Source organism: Plectropomus leopardus, chromosome 5, assembly GCF_008729295.1.
Source record: "Plectropomus leopardus isolate mb chromosome 5, YSFRI_Pleo_2.0, whole genome shotgun sequence".
Taxonomy (NCBI): domain Eukaryota; kingdom Metazoa; phylum Chordata; class Actinopteri; order Perciformes; family Serranidae; genus Plectropomus; species Plectropomus leopardus.
Genome location: NC_056467.1, coordinates 4,713,412 through 4,729,348, shown reverse-complemented (window position 1 = coordinate 4,729,348; position 15,937 = coordinate 4,713,412). Strand labels below are relative to the sequence as shown.

General features: G+C 38.5%; 1 protein-coding gene across 3 annotated transcripts in view; it reads right to left on the bottom strand.

Moving 5' to 3' along the window:
• Positions 1–8,781: 8,781 nt before the first annotated feature.
• Positions 8,782–15,937, bottom strand: part of pax3b (paired box 3b) — a 32,007-nt gene continuing 24,851 nt past the window's right edge. For all 3 annotated transcript variants that reach the window (XM_042486874.1, XM_042486873.1, XM_042486875.1), the window contains exon 9: positions 8,782–9,694. In XM_042486874.1, the coding sequence (XP_042342808.1) occupies positions 9,677–9,694 (18 nt within the window). In that variant the 3' untranslated portion in view covers positions 8,782–9,676. The remainder of the gene's footprint in view (positions 9,695–15,937) is intronic.

The window sequence follows — 15,937 nt, the reverse complement described above, 5'->3', positions numbered from 1 at the left end:
CATTGGCAGCAATGCTGGAATAGTTCTACTTTTTTCTGCAGGATATTTTGAATTTCACTGAGGGGACGTGCACGCGCATCTGCATTTGTAGGGCAGGCAATGGAAACCCCCCCTCCCTGAANGGGGGGGGGGCTGCTCAATTGCTGCCAATGCTGGAATAGTTCTACTTTTTTCTGCAGGATATTTTGAATTTCACTGAGGGGACGTGCACGCGCATCTGCATTTGTAGAGCAGCCAATGGAAACACCCTCTCTCTGAAATGACCTGTGATTGGCCAAAGTCTCCTGTCAGAAGCCATATTTTCTGAGGCCTGAAAACAGAGCCAAGCGGAGGTGCAGAAGTCTAGTTTTCTCTCAGTCCGCTTGAATCACGATATGCTAAAAGGTTATTATGGCATTTTTGCCCAATGATGCCAAAATAAAACTGTTTACTGGCTTAAAGCTTTGAGTGATTTGTGTGTGGGTGTACGTCTTAGCCGGCATCATTTCTCTGTGTTGGGTAAAATCTTTAAATTATAGGCTACATTACATTACATCTACATTTAAATTATAGCATCTTAAAGGAATAATTCCTTTAAAAAATATATGCTTACGTTGCCAAGAGTTAAATGAGAAGATTGATACCAAGCAGCTAGTTAGCTTAGCTTAACACTAAGGAAAACAACTAGTTAGGTGCTGGTAAATGGATTTTGCTATCTTCAGATAGAACGAGGCTAGCTGTTCCCCCCTTTGTTTCTAGTTTTTATGCTAAGCTAAGTTAACTGGAATTTGATTGTCGCTATACATTAAGCCTAGCTAGTACATTCCCACAACATAATGTTACAATAATGTTTTATAGAAAACGTTTTAATTTAATGTTCAAAGAAGGTATTAAGAATGTTTATTATTTAGAATAATGTTCTTGTAACGTTTTAACTGCAACATTCTGAGGATGTTTTGGGGAGGTGACAGATCATAGAATGTTCTTTCAACGTTCTCACAATGTTACATGACAACAAAGGAAGAACATTTTAAAAGTAACATTCAGAACATCATGTTGAGGACTAAGACTACGGACCATTTTTTAAATGGAAATGTAACGTAATATGGTATTTTTGATGTTTGTGGAGAATGTTACCCTAACTTTAAGGAGAACGTTCTGAGAACTAAAAGAAAACTTCCCTCTGAAAACGTTAATAAAACATTGCATTGGTTGCACATTTTAAGAACCAAAAATTGTTAGCTGGGTATAGACATGAAAGTGTTTTCCATGTCGGCGCAGAAGTGAAAAAGTGTAGTCCCCAAAATGTCAAACTATCTCTACCCTACAAACTACACCAACGTTTCACACAGCAGCAGCACCCGGAGGACTCTGTTTTGTAGTTTCAGCGATGCAGTTAAAACTGTTCTCCGTTGCTCAGGGTGACTGTTGCTTTATGAAATCCCAACAAATCCCAAACATTAAATGCTTCACTTCATGTGACCTGCTAACAGAAAAAGACAAACTGAATGGTGACTATCAGTGAAAGATGGAGTAGAAAAACAGATATGAACTGTAGACTGGAACGTCTATAAGCAAAAACCATGGATAAAGAAGTAAGTCCACATGAGCAGGGTTTTGCTGACAGATGTCTCTATGTGAGTCCAGATGACTGTCGGGAGAGATTAGAAAGAAATAAGCTCTGCCAGGAAGTCTGTTTTAACTTCTAATGTTTTCAGAGCTTTCCTGTTTGCGCTAGCAATCAACGCTCAATAACGTCACCTGGTTGCATTAAAATTGTTTGTGGCATGTTATTGTATCATGATATTAACATTGTTCCTCTAAGTCAAAAGTAGTGCGACACATCGGAGGCCCTGAAGTCACCGTTTGGCGTCTGATAGTTTCAGTGCCCACAACACTGACACACGCAGGACATGTGATTTTCTCTGGGCAAAGTTGGTCCCTAAAAAGTGCCAGCGCACAGCTGAAGAGTGGCACAGTGCTGGTATTGATGCAGTCACGTTGCTCTTGTTTTGCTAGCCGTCATTTCCTAGAAATTCCTGTCTGACTTCATTCCTCCAGCCCTTTCCCTCTGATCTGCGTCACCGTCTGCCAGTTGTCCTTTGCCTTTACAGAGAAACACGTGCACGCTGGAACTAACACAATGTACATCGCTTCCGCTGACACACATAAAAAAAACACTGTACATATTGTTGTCTGCAGTCCCCCGCTCTATTTCTCCTTCCCTCATGTCATTTCTCTCTCATCATGTGATTCCATTAAAAAAATTACTCAAGTCAGTCCTACTTTTCTGTTTTGCTCGGCTCCGCCACTGTCAAAACAGTCTCTTGGCTGCCGTGGATTACCCTTAAAGTGATACACCACGCAAAATCTGTCATCTGAGTATCAAACACTAACCCAGTGTTGGCTTGAATGGTTGCAAAAGGTCAGTAGTTTTTTCCTTCATATAGCGCTGCGGTCAGCTTGGACTCAGCTTGTGGCAATTGACTCGATGGTTTTCTGATGCAAAAAGTGTTTTCCCAAACATCTTTAGATTACTGTCAAACGATCCCTACATCATGAACCGCTTCTGAGCTGTCCATCCATGTGCAGTATGTTCCAAGCACTCACAGCTTTGCCAAAATCTGGTCATATTTACAGCTTTCAGCGAAACTTTGAGAATCCAGGAGGGCAGCAGAGCAACAAGGAAACAGTGTATTTAAAGTTGCTAAAATCTACATTGCAATATCAAAGCAATTGTTCAAATAAGTGCAAAAAGTGTTCGATGTGACGATCGATACGACTCGCATGCTATACGCTCAATGTCAAACTACATCCAGCAGCCAGTTAGGTGAGTTGGAGGTGAGTGGCTGGCTCAGGAGACAGAACTCCTGTTGTTGCTCGCCATGTTTTTGAGCTGCACATGTACACAATATCCGTTTGGTGACGTTTCGCTGTCTCCTCGCTCTCATTGGCTATTGCAGGTTTCTGCTCAGTATTCCATTGGAGCCGACAATCGGATATATCAAACGTGTTTGAAGAGACTCCAAATCAGTCAGTAACATTCAGATTATTTAGATAACCCTTCACACTTAACGATTATTTGGGCAGATGATCGGTTACGACCAGCCCCGAATTGGGAAAGTCCCCCCTTATCGTCATAAGGGGCGAATCGGGCCGAAAATTAGCCTGATTATCCTCTAGTGTGAACCAGCTTTAAGTTAGGAAAACACACAAAGACAAGCAGTAATACCAGACCTGACACATTAGGAGTGAAAATACAAAAGAAAACATACACACAACATGAGTAACAAGGAAAACTGGAAAACCTCAAAAACAAAGTCCACAACATAACACAAAACCTAAGATCATGGCAACATGTTGCCAGTGCTGGATGAAAAATTTGTGCCAACCAAATGTCAAATTTCTTCCTGAGTAAAACAGTGTTGTTTGTAATGTAACCACCACAGTTTTTTTAAATATACAGTTCTATTTAAAAGGATTCCTGAGCTCTAAGGTTGTACAGTCAACCTTAAGGAAACCACATAAGTGAAAAAAAAATGTTAACCACCAAATTTGGTATGCTGAAGGTTTTCAAGTGACAAAAGAAATACATTGTCAACGGAGACAAGAGATTGAATATTTAACAAATGAGGGCAATAATGTGGGAGTGTGTCACTTTACAGTTAATGTATCATCTGCTGGCTGTCTGCCAGTCACACACACACACACACACACACACACACACACACACACACAGTGATCTGTTCCTGTCAGCCCCCCCTCCTCCTGCTCGGATGCCCTCCCTCCCTGTGATGTGTTTTTCCGTCTGGAGGTCCAGAGGTTAAGTTGTCCCCAGCATGTGTTGGTGCTCAGGTCAGCAGCAGCCAGGACCCGTGATGACAGAGTGTGTGAATGCTGTGGAGTGTCAGGGGTTAAGTGTATGTACAGGGGGCTGTATGGCAGGCCGGGGTATGTAGAAGACACCCCGAAACACTTCCCTCCACCTGGTAACCTCCTGTGGAGAATGATCGGATGTTTCGGGGAGTGACATGCTTAAGGTTATGCAGTGGTGGGGCAATGTTTATTAGTTTTAGTTTATTATTAGAAAAGAAAATGTCCAGAAAGCTATATTTATAATTCTCTTAATTAAAGAAAATTACATTTAATTTCACTTAACACTCTCTTGAGGTAATTTTCTTGATTGTTTTCTTTTGTTTGTTTGTTGTTTTAAGTTATTTTTTGTTTCTTATTTTTAGGTATTTTTCTTCTAACTTGTTGCTTATTTTTTATTTCTTTGGGCCTTTTTTTTTCTAAGATGCTTATTGCCCTCTTCCGATGTTTTTGAAGGAAATGAAGCCAATTTGCTCAGATTTCAAAGGGTTAAGGCAAAGTGGAAAGACTGAAAAAAAAACTAAATAAATAAATGGGCTGATGCTTGATAAAATCAACTACTTTAGAGGGGTCTAAAATCACTAAACATCGCGATATTTCACTACCTGCCAAGAAACAGACTGGGCTGCTAACTGGTTACTGCATTTTTCTTGGGTTCTGTCACTTTTATTTTGAGCAGTGTGCAGGATTTAGTGGCATCTAGCAGTAAGAATTGCAGATTGCATGACCCTCTGGTTGGAGGCAAATTAACCACTGAGGTTTCTTCCCCATATGTGGTGATTTAAACTAGTAAAAACACTAAAAAATATATAGTTTCATGTCAAAAATCAGCTTTTTTCAGATGCTACTCTGCTCATTGTTAGATAGCCGGCTAGCCCAGCACATGCTAATTCATGCTCAACTTTTTTTGTTTTCTTAAAAGCTTTAAAAATGGCTCATTCTAAGGTAACGAAAACACAATTTTTTTCTTTCTTTAAGGTGATTATACACTAAAGGCAAATATACTTATTATATGATATTCAATTTCTGCCAATATATCGCCTAAATCCTACACACTGGACCTGTAAAAGTGGAAAAATACTTTCTAAACTGACATGCCTAACTCACCTTCATAGCGGTAGTGTTTTTAGACATGGTTTAGACAACTGCAGTTGGACTGGGTGACTTATGCTAAGTCGCATTTTTTGCCTCAGTATATATAGACGGTGTGCACTCAAAAGTTTGCATTGATCATTTTTTTAACTACTTATTGTGTTCAGGACTCATATAAAGACAAACATATTCACATCTAGATTTAGTCTCCGTTTTACCCACTGTATCCCGTATGATGTCTTTGGACTTTAGTGGGACAGAGGAACATCTGGAGCAACCCACACCAACACAAGGAGAGCACGCACACACCAGCCTGCACTGATCATCACATTTAAACTAAAAACCTCCTGTGCCAACCAAAGAGTCAACGAGCCAACACGGTTCCTCTAAGACTACATCACAAATGTGGACGTTATTGACTAAGTATATGCCAAAAACAGCCACAGTACACATACTGGAGACAAAGACAATCAGAAAGGGTTCTCACACACTCACACACATACACACACACACGCACACACACAAGCATATTTAACACAGTGAGAATGACAGAAGCAGCTGCTGGCGTGATCTGGAGGTCATGTTAGATCACAACACCGAGTTAAAAAACAAATTCTTTAACCCAGGGGGTTGTCTAAGATGTGAGTTACTGGATCACATGGTTACACAAGGCTGTGAGTGTTTCCCTCAGCGTGTGTGTCTGGACAAAGACACAGATTGACTTACTGTGTACTGTATGTGTGTAACGGTGTTTTCCACAGAAAAATGTTTTTAATCAGTCTATTTTATTACATTTATGTTTCACTCAGAAGTCTAAGCAAGAGCAGATTTATATTTACCTCAGCAGGAGAGCTTTTTAAGGCATCAACTCACACTTTAAACATTTAATTAATTAACACTTTGATGAATAATTGCACCTCAACTCAGAGCCAACAGTCCAAATCCTGTGTAGTTCATACAGGTATGAGCCAACAGACACATGAGGTGTGTTGTTATTTTGTGCAGCCCTAAATGAAAAAATTAGAAAAAAATCAAGGATCATTTCATATATTTGTAAGGCTAATAAGCCCAGCTGACCAGTGCGAGTGTTTCAGGAACACAGCGTTTTGTTTTTGTTTTTTTAATTTAGAAATGAAATTTTTCAGGGCAAAATTAATTTTAATTTGGATTTATTTGAATATATAGTTGTGTGTGTGTGTGTATAATACTGCCAAAATTCCAATCCAAAAATCAGTCATTATCCGGCAGTATGAAATACCATTAAAATAGTTCCATTTAACTACACTCTGGGGTGCATTAAAGAAATAATAGCCTTTTCAGTGCAGGGGAGTGTTCATTAATAAAAGTAATGTCTTAGCTTCGGAATTTTGCAGGTGTGATTTGTCTTCATCTTTAATGGTATGGACTGATTAAGAAAGCAAACAGTGTGTGTGTCTGTGTGTGTGTGTGTGTGTGTGTGTGTGTGTGTGTGTGTGTGTGTGTGTGCGCACCTACATGCGTTTACATCTGTATGCCAAAGTGTGTATCCGCAGGACTGTTTGTGTGCACCACAGGTGATTAGAGCGCCACTGCTTGTACTTTTCCACAGTGTGTGTGTGTGTGTGTGTGTTTGATGGCGCGTGTGTGTGTGTCTCAGTGTCTTCTCATTGGCCGAATTCTTCAGGCTTAGCAAACAGAGCTGACAAGACTATGAGTGATCCTTAACGTTGTTATTGACTTAGACTTTATTTATAGAGTGTGTGGTCCAGCTGCACGAGCTGCACACAGCGCCACCCCTCCGAGGCCTGCGAGCAGACACGATTAATCAGAAGAATGTTATAATTAGGGCTTAATACCCTCAGGCTGCATGAACACACACACACACACACACACACACACACACACACACACAGAAACAACACTATATGTGAACATGAACATAATGTATGAATGCATGTGGTGCACAAACACACACGCACAGAGCAGCCCTGTGTATGTACGCAGGGTGGATGGGTTGCAGAGGTTTTCGGAGGGACTGGGCGTGCTGTTTGTCCAAAACGCTTTAAGGCTTGTTCTCCTCATCAGAGAGAGGTTGTTAAACAAAAGTCAGTTTGTTACAGTAGCGTGGGGCCAGTGGGGGTATTAATACACACCAATGCAGATGTCTGAGCATTTACAGCCATCTGTAAGAAAGCCTGTTGTGTTCACTGTCAAATCGAATGTCTGGTGATCCCCATTTGGCCGGGCCTATTTTGGTTGGAGAGTTCACATGAGCGCCACACAAAAGTACATATTTGTCTCCGAGTGCACTGGTATTCAACTATAGAATGAAATACAGTCGCTTCCTGTTTATCATGTTGTGAACACAAAGACTCTATTTAATAATTAGCATCGGATGGACAAAACACGAAGAAAACAGAAGCGGCTGTTTTCAGAATTTTTATTCTATTATAAATAGTAGTGATAATGCGCTTGTACACATGACATTATGTCATATCGCTTTGTCAAATAATACAAAAAATATATCAATGGAATGAAAGGACTGGTTCATTCGTACATAGACAGATATACAAGAGCGTTCATGAAGGCACCCTATTATTCTAAACTGTAGTTTGATGGGTAAAGTATTTCTACTCGCACACTGCACAGTAAAAAAAACATTATTTGTTTTAACTTTAAAAAGTTACATTGTAAAAACAAATCCACTTGTTTTAACTCCGAGCTGCCTTAATTTTTTAAGTTGACTGAATTTGAGAAGATAAGTTGAATCATTACAGAATTATCTCAACTCAATCTCTCAGATTCAATTAACCTAAATTTTTAAGGCAGCTTGGACACTAGTTTTTAAGTTAAAACAATTAGTTTCTTTTTACGAAACAAACAAATATATATATTTTTTTAAATTTACAAAACCTAGTGTACAGGCTGCCTTAAATTTTTATGTTGACTGAATTTAAGAAGACAGGTTGAATCAATACAAAATTACCTCAACTAGTCCTCTCAAATTCAATCATGTTAAAATTTTAAGGCAGTCTGGCCATTAGTTTTTAAGTTCAGACAATTTAGTTTCTTTTTGCAGTGTCCAAGTTGACTGAATTTGAGAACACAAATTGGGGTCATTTTCAAAAGACACACCTTGTCTTCTCAAATCCATTCAACTTAAATTTTAAAGCAGCCCAGATATTAACTTTTTAAAGTTAAAACAATTTACTTTTTACAGTGTCTGGGGAATTTTACACTGTTGACAAACAGAACATTTTGAGACAATAAATATGTTCAGAATGTGTAAAAATGAATTTTCCTGTGTTTGCAAAATGGAGACAAAAAAAGGTCTTGAGCGAATTTAAAAGATTTTTTTTTTTTTTTTTTTTTTTTTTAAAAAGTACACTTTTGGCTTTCTCATTCCTGGAAATTTTCTGTTTACATTGGCATTCCCTTGATTCATTCTTTTCCTCATGACACTACACTGACTTAAGTCCTTACAAATGTGGTCCTCAGTGTGCTATTACAGCAATATTAACAATGTTTCATATTGGACCCAAAAGCCTTCACATGTGTTTGCAAACTGGATCCAGAAAATGAATCCAAAGCATTTCGTAAGACTTTAAGAGGCACGTTGTTATTATTTTAATGGTGAGGTCGACTCTGAGATACATGATATTGCACTTCTGGTCAGCTGGGAGAATGGCTGTCTTTAGTCTTAATTCTCTCGGCCTCTCGGTTTCTCAAGTGTCTCTCGGTCGTGACTTGTGACCCGGTGGCTTTTTCTCGCCGGGAGAGGATCTTTAAAGGGTTTTTTAACCCCTGTGATCGATCTTGCCTATCCCCCCCCCCCCCCCCCTTTCCTTTAAAGCCACTTCTCCGCCGCCCTCCTCTACTGCTCTCTCATCTGTCACTTTCCCTAAAGTCACCCCCTGACCTCCTCGGAGTTCCTCTCTAAAACTACAAAAGGCCGGGATCCCTGCCTCACCGCCCGAAACATCAATGACACAGAAAGGCGAGAGGAGAGAGAGAGAGAGAAGGAGACAGAGGAGGAGGAGGTAGGAGGAATGTTTGAATGAACTTTCACTGCAGTACAGCTGTGGTGTACATTGGATACAATAAACCCACACATTCGTTCGCTCACGTTTGTTTTCTCCAACTCTGGAATTTCTCTCCATGTGTGGGATGCACAGATCTCAAACAAATGCAATAAAATCAACAAAGCCCTTTTCTTTTTTTCCCCGTTCAGCAGATACAATATGGGGATTAATTTGGGGATACATGGAATTTCATACGTACTCATGTGGCCCTAAGATATGTAAACATGTTCCTTCAAGCATCGCCTCAGAGGTTTGTCGATTACTACGAAGAGATTTGGGTTTGATGTCCTCACAGAGACCCCACAGGCAGCCTATGAACAGTGTTTGGTCGCTGGATTTGTCTGTGTCTCTGCAGGGCACCGTAGACGCTCAGAGCTCTGCACCACATCAAGCACCGACATCTCTGCCGTCCATCCACAATACTGATGCGATGTTCACAGTCAATCAACAGTTTTTTTCTTCACAGTCAATCAACAGTTTTTGGTCTGATATTCCTTCTTGTGGTCCCTTCTTTTTTTTTTTTCTCCACCAAGAATTAATAATATAACGTCCTGTTGTAGAGAACACGTCCAGTATATGGTAGCAAAATAAATTTTGGTCCAGATATTAAAAGATTTCCATCACTGTACACACTGTTCACGTCAAGTCCGAAGCTCAGGTGATTTCAGGCCTCAGATAAGAAAGGGCACCTGTAAAAAAACGGATGAAACAGTTGGTAAATTACAAGTGAAAGGGGACTTTTTTTTAATAAAAGGTGGAAAGATGATAAAAGAGATATACAGCTGCAATAAATTTTGGGCATATGTTTTAGTGTGGTACTCCACTAACATATGGCTATTGTTAGCATTGCATGTGCTAACAGTGGTTTGGGGTGTAAGGTGGAGAAGGCAGAATAGTGAACTGTGTCTCAGATAAATACAACTACAAGATTTGTCACACTTAAAACAGCAAAAACTGCAATTACAGTAAAAATGCAAACTGGAAGAATCTTACATTTGGAGTATGAAATAGGCCAGAGGTTCTCAATCATGGGTAAGGGGACTTGCCGGGGTCCTTGATGGAGTTCCAGGGGGTCCACAGAAAAATGAGGAATAGTTTCTTCTCATTATTTGATTCACCATAGAGGTGAGCTCGCAGCAGGAGTCGTGAGACTGACTGCTCTGATAACAGGTTTCACTTCCTCCACTATTATCTCCAACCAACCAAAAATCAACCAAACCAAGCTAAATACCGAAATATTTTCAGATGGAGGTCCCTGGGGCAAAATCTAATCAAACCAGGGTGCATGAAATAATGTGTGTCAGTTTAGGGGTCATTGACACACACAAAAAAAGGCTGATAACCACTGATTTAGGATATAGCATAATTTAATACTCACGTTTTGAACAAACAATATATAATATAATATATATAATATAAAAGGTTTTCTTTAAATGGTCTTGTCATAGTTAATGTATTCAGTTACCTGTTCACATAAGTTTTCTGTAAAATATATTTCCTAACATGGGCTAAAAGCTGCTTTAAAGGCTCCTCCACACTGCAAGCACTAAAATTATGTTTAAAACAAATTTGGAATAATTTGTATTACATGTATCTGTTGGCTTTAGCATATTAAAGTTTAAAAAATGTTCAGTCTAAAAATACTAGAATCAGCCTTCAAAGTACTCAGTATGTAATATTTTTAACTTGTAGAATGCAACTCTGCAACCTTGCTATAACAGGCCCAAATTTTAAAAAATAGAGCACATGCACACAGGTGAAAAACACTGGTGGTCCCAGATGCCCCTGCTGTACATGAATGTGTAAAAAAATGTCAAAATCCCCCTTTTTTCTTCATCTGGTAAGTTAAAAATATCTATTTTCATCTGAACTTGTAATGGCTGAATATATAACAAAATGTTGAATTGGTAACATCTTGCAAATTTGATAAAGGTGATTAAATACAGAATCAACCATAATGGTTGTCATTACACCCAAACTAAGTTATTCTATATTTTATAGATTACGTATAAACACCTTTATATCCCTTTTGTTGTTCAGATGACCAGAAATGAACAGTATGTTATCCTACTGTTGAACTCCAAGAAGAGTCATCTGAATTAATTTATGTATTTGGGATTAGAGACAATTGTGCTGTGTGAAAAATACAGTCAATACAGCTTACAGATACTGAGCAAATGAAGATTCATTGTTTCTAAACATGTTTTACAGCTGATGTCTGGAAATAATGTGTGTGCACTTTTCCTGAAATGGACCTCCGAAACATGTCAACACTTCGAGCTTCAAGCAAGCAGGAAAGGTCATGAAATATTAGTGAGTGAATCACTGTTGAAGAGTGCCAAAAACAGAGCAATGAACAATTAATACTTATTTTTTTAAAAGTTAATGCTATGGCGCTCCATAACTCTCTAAAATCAACTGTGGTTGCAGATCTTTGCTCTGAGATACAGGAAGTGACTTTTTGTTTTGTTTTGTTTTGGTTTTTTTTGGTTGGTAAGAAAGGTCTGGTCTCGTTTGGTTTTGGTTTGGTTTGGTTTGGTTTTGGTTTGGTTTTGGTTTGGTTCAGTTTGGTTTTGGTTTTGGTTTTGGTTTTGTTTGGTTTTGGTTTGGTTTTTTTTGTCTCTGTTCAACCTTCAAGTCTTCTAGTAATTACATTTTCATGTTACTAAACTACTTTTTCATTTTGTTGTTGTAGCAACATAATTGCTGGTTGCTTTATTTTCACAGACAGCATTTTTTCATGCACCAAGCAGGTGGTACATGAATATGATGTTGAGTTTAATGCAACAAAAGCAGAATGGTTAAGGTTAGAGTAAGATGATTAATTAAATATCTATAAAAAGGCAAAATAAAATAAAAAAAAATAATGCTGTAGGATACTGTATTGCAAGATTGCCTATTCTGGCAGAAAACAAGTGATACACATCGGCACTTAAATTCTGCTGATAAGTTCACTGTCATCACTTTTAACATTTCCATGATATGTGAACAGAAAATGTAATTTGCTTTGCATTACATTTTTCTCAAAACATATTTGCTATGTCAGATTTGTTGTATATACACAAAATGTCCAGGAGGACAGGCTACTCTGTCTCCCAAAGACGTGAGTAGTTAGCTACTTCTTGCCACCACAGTTAAACAGGTAAGGAAACTTCAACAGAAGAACTTCCAGAGAAATAAACTCCACAGAATCGGGAACACTGGCTGACAGGTGACCGCGGCAAAGCGCTGAGCAGAAACACCACAGCACATCCTGCTTAGCAACAGAGACATTACCTAAATAAAAACAAACAAGTATTTCATGGATTACCACTGTAGTTTCCGAGACGCCGTCCAGTGAGAGAAATACATGTCGTCAAAGCCGTGCAGCAGTCGTGGACCGCTTTCTCTCTCTTTTACACTGGAACCTGGAGCGGCACTATCCAACACTGCTTCCCCAGCTGACCTCAGTCCTAGCACCTGTTTCTAATAGCCGCCCTGCCAGAGGCTATTAGGATCCGTCCACCCCCAGAAAGGACCTTTCCTCTGCAGCTCCAAACCCAACCGCACACCGGCTATCCAGTCGCACTGATTAATCACATCAAGATGGACTGCTCGAGCTCGTAACGCTGTGGAGGTGTATGTTAGTGCGTGTGCTGTCCCGGTGGCTGCCTTCGAGCTTGTGTGTGTGTGTGTACGCACAGTGCCACATGCTAGAGTTTTTTCATGTGTGTCGCCCTAATTCTTTATTCTGTTCACTTTGAGATATCTGACCGAGATATTTCATTAGACATTTGCTGCTCTCGGATATTAAGTCAGATATTCATTCGATACACACGCGGTCGGGATGTTTGGACCGCTGCCACGCTCTTTGAAGGGCCCGGTTGTCTCGAGGTTGCCACAAGGTCAGTGGATGAACCTGATTGGTCAACCCCCTGCGGACCAAAATTGGAAACGGCGGCCGCTGTAATCACGCTGTGACGGAAAACGACGTTGCCTTCCAAAGTTCGCCGGAGAATTTGTTTGAAGTTGATTTTAACCCTTAAAGTAACAGTAATGTGAAGTGAAAAGACCCTCTCACTGCTGGACAGGTAAGTATTCTCTGAAGGCAAACAGTCTGAGGAGGGCTATCAGGCACTACTGCGGCTACACTTTACCCTGATGCGAGCTGACGCCACAGTGCACCTAACCGCAGATTTCAGTATCAGCGCCGGGCTGATCGCTTCAGAGATGGAATCAGATCTGCACAATTAACCCCAACACTTGAGACTGCATGATTGGACCCGGAAAAATGTAAGCTACCTTTAACAAGCAGCGACCTGTGCTGTGTTTTATACAGTTTTTTTTTCCATCCCTGGATTCAAAGCAAAGAATTTGCGGTTACAAGATATGTGTCTCACTACCAGAACACCCGATTCATGCACTGTATCGGCTGGCTCGGTTTAGATTTTCATCTAAATTCTTTCGCTGAAAATAGGTGAAAGGCCACTCTAAAATCAGTCAGCGGTTTGAACTATTGGAAGAGTCTTCAATTGCTTCAGGTCATAGATCAAAAAAATAAATCAATCAATCAATTAAAAAAAACAACAATCCTGTGGCTTTGTTGTTCTGTGGTCACATGATCTCTAAGCCCAGAGACGAACATATTTTAAAAATACTTTTTTTTTTCAAATTTTGATAGATAACACAAGTTATTTATAAAACATATCAGCAATTGCAACAGCGACACAACTACAAGTAATGCTCATGGTGTCTACTTACGTCTACTTTAATGCATTTTCAAGTTAATTTTTGACCAAATATAGGACTTATTTTATTTATTTATTCAAGCATTGTAGGTAAGTATAAAGATACATATATCCTCTTAGAGAGAGTTATGTTAATCTACACTTAGTTCAGAGTTTAAAGTTGTCTGCATTTTTGCATTTCTTGCAGAATAGCGTGAATAATTTTAACATAACGAAATTAAAAGTTGGATAAATGAAACTAGATAACATTTGTGGCAATTAAGACCTCACAAATTCAAATTTAAGACTATTTATTTATACATGCATACATAAAATGAGTTTAAGACATTTTAAGACTTTGCTGCAGACAGCAGCACTTAAAATTCATTAATATAATTACAAAACGAGTTTATCATGACTGAATCAAGCTATAGCTGCGTAATTTTACACTGCCCGTAAATTGAGCTATGTCAGTGGTTTTGTTTTTCCTCTCGGTTTCCGCTCCGCGCTCTCTGGACATTAAGTTTCTCCCGGGAGTCAGCTAAGTTTGTTCAAACCCATTTTGCATGAACACTAACTAAAAGCGGAAAACAAAAACAATGAGGACCACTGAAAACATAATTTATCTGATCTCAGTTATAAGCCCCAAAATGTTCAGCCTGCAAATGTACTCACACGTACACCACACTCTTAAACTACAGTATTCAATATGATTTACGTTTTCAGGGCCAGGATAGGTACTGAAAAAGTAGGTCAAGCATCACATAAAGAATTTAAACTCAGTGCAGTCAGTGATAATGGAGTCAGTTAACAGTGACAGTGGTGGAAAGTAACTAAGTATATTTACTGAGCACAATTTTGAGATACTTGGCTTCACAAGATTATTCTATCTGTCTCTTGTATGCTATTTTTTGGATGTAAACATTGTACCTTTAACTCCACTATATCTTTTTGACAGCTAGTTTCCAGTTTGCAAATATAGATTTTATACACAAATCATATGATCAGCTCTTAGATATGATAAATGTTTTTGGTTAAACTTTCCAAAAGTACATAAGGTAGTTAAAATTTGCTCCACCTCGACCACCCACATTATTATTTATGTACCCTTCAATGTTTTCTGTATCCAGGGGATACAGTCATTTCACAGGCAGTAGGGGGGGATGCCAACATTCAAAAATAGACTCATCATAGCAAAATCCAAAATGTAATCCCACCTGAACAAAGTCGATGGCCATGAGGTACGTGTTGTTGTTTTTCATGTTTATTACATTTTGGGGGGAAATTTTGTTTTATAAAATTGTTTCTTATAGATGATTTTATATGTTCATGTTGAAGAATAAGGATTTGTATTATAGGAACTTTGATAATTAGGTATTAAATGTCTGTATCCTGGTGGATACGTTGCCCAGATGAGGGCATAAAATCAGAATTCATATTGTTATTTTGCTATTTTGCTGCTACGCCAATTTGCTTCACTGCACCAGATAAATTCTTGACTCTACTAACTAAAACGATCTATAATAGGGTATTGATAGTGTAGGAGCACCACAGTGAAGATGTACGTATAAAAACAGGAATTAAATGTTTTGTCTATAAATTTTAATTGGTTGTTGTTTATTCAAAGACTAGATTTGTGTCAAGCGTTCAAACCATACTTTATATAAATAACCATTGTTCACTTTTTAAAAAACTTATTATGCAAAACATAAGAGAAAGTAGCAAATTAATTGTTAATAAAATGTTTTAGAAGTTGCTATATAATCTTTTGAATAAAGAGGATATTTATCCCCTAAATGGGCAATGTATCTCAGGAAATACAATTTGTATTTTGAAAATAAATAAATAAATAAATCATGAAATCCTGTTATCTTAGCCTAAATACATTAGAAAATAGCAATTAACTCACTTTCAAAAATATTTACATGTGCCTGCTCATTGAAGGGTTAATACAAACAGTGCACAATAACATTTATTGCACCAGATGTAAGTAAAAGCTCTGTTTTATCTGTACTGCATGGCTGAAACTTGGAAAAACGTGGAAGCTAAATCTGCTACATAATGTATATTTCATATTTGTCTGATTCTTCCTGAGATTTTATTGCTTTTACATATGTTGCTGCTGGTGTTTTCTGTTTTTTTATTTCATTAACAGCTCTGTAAAGCTCTCCATAGGCCTTTTCTATGAGTAAATGTGTAAGCAAAGACTACTTTCTGTACATATGG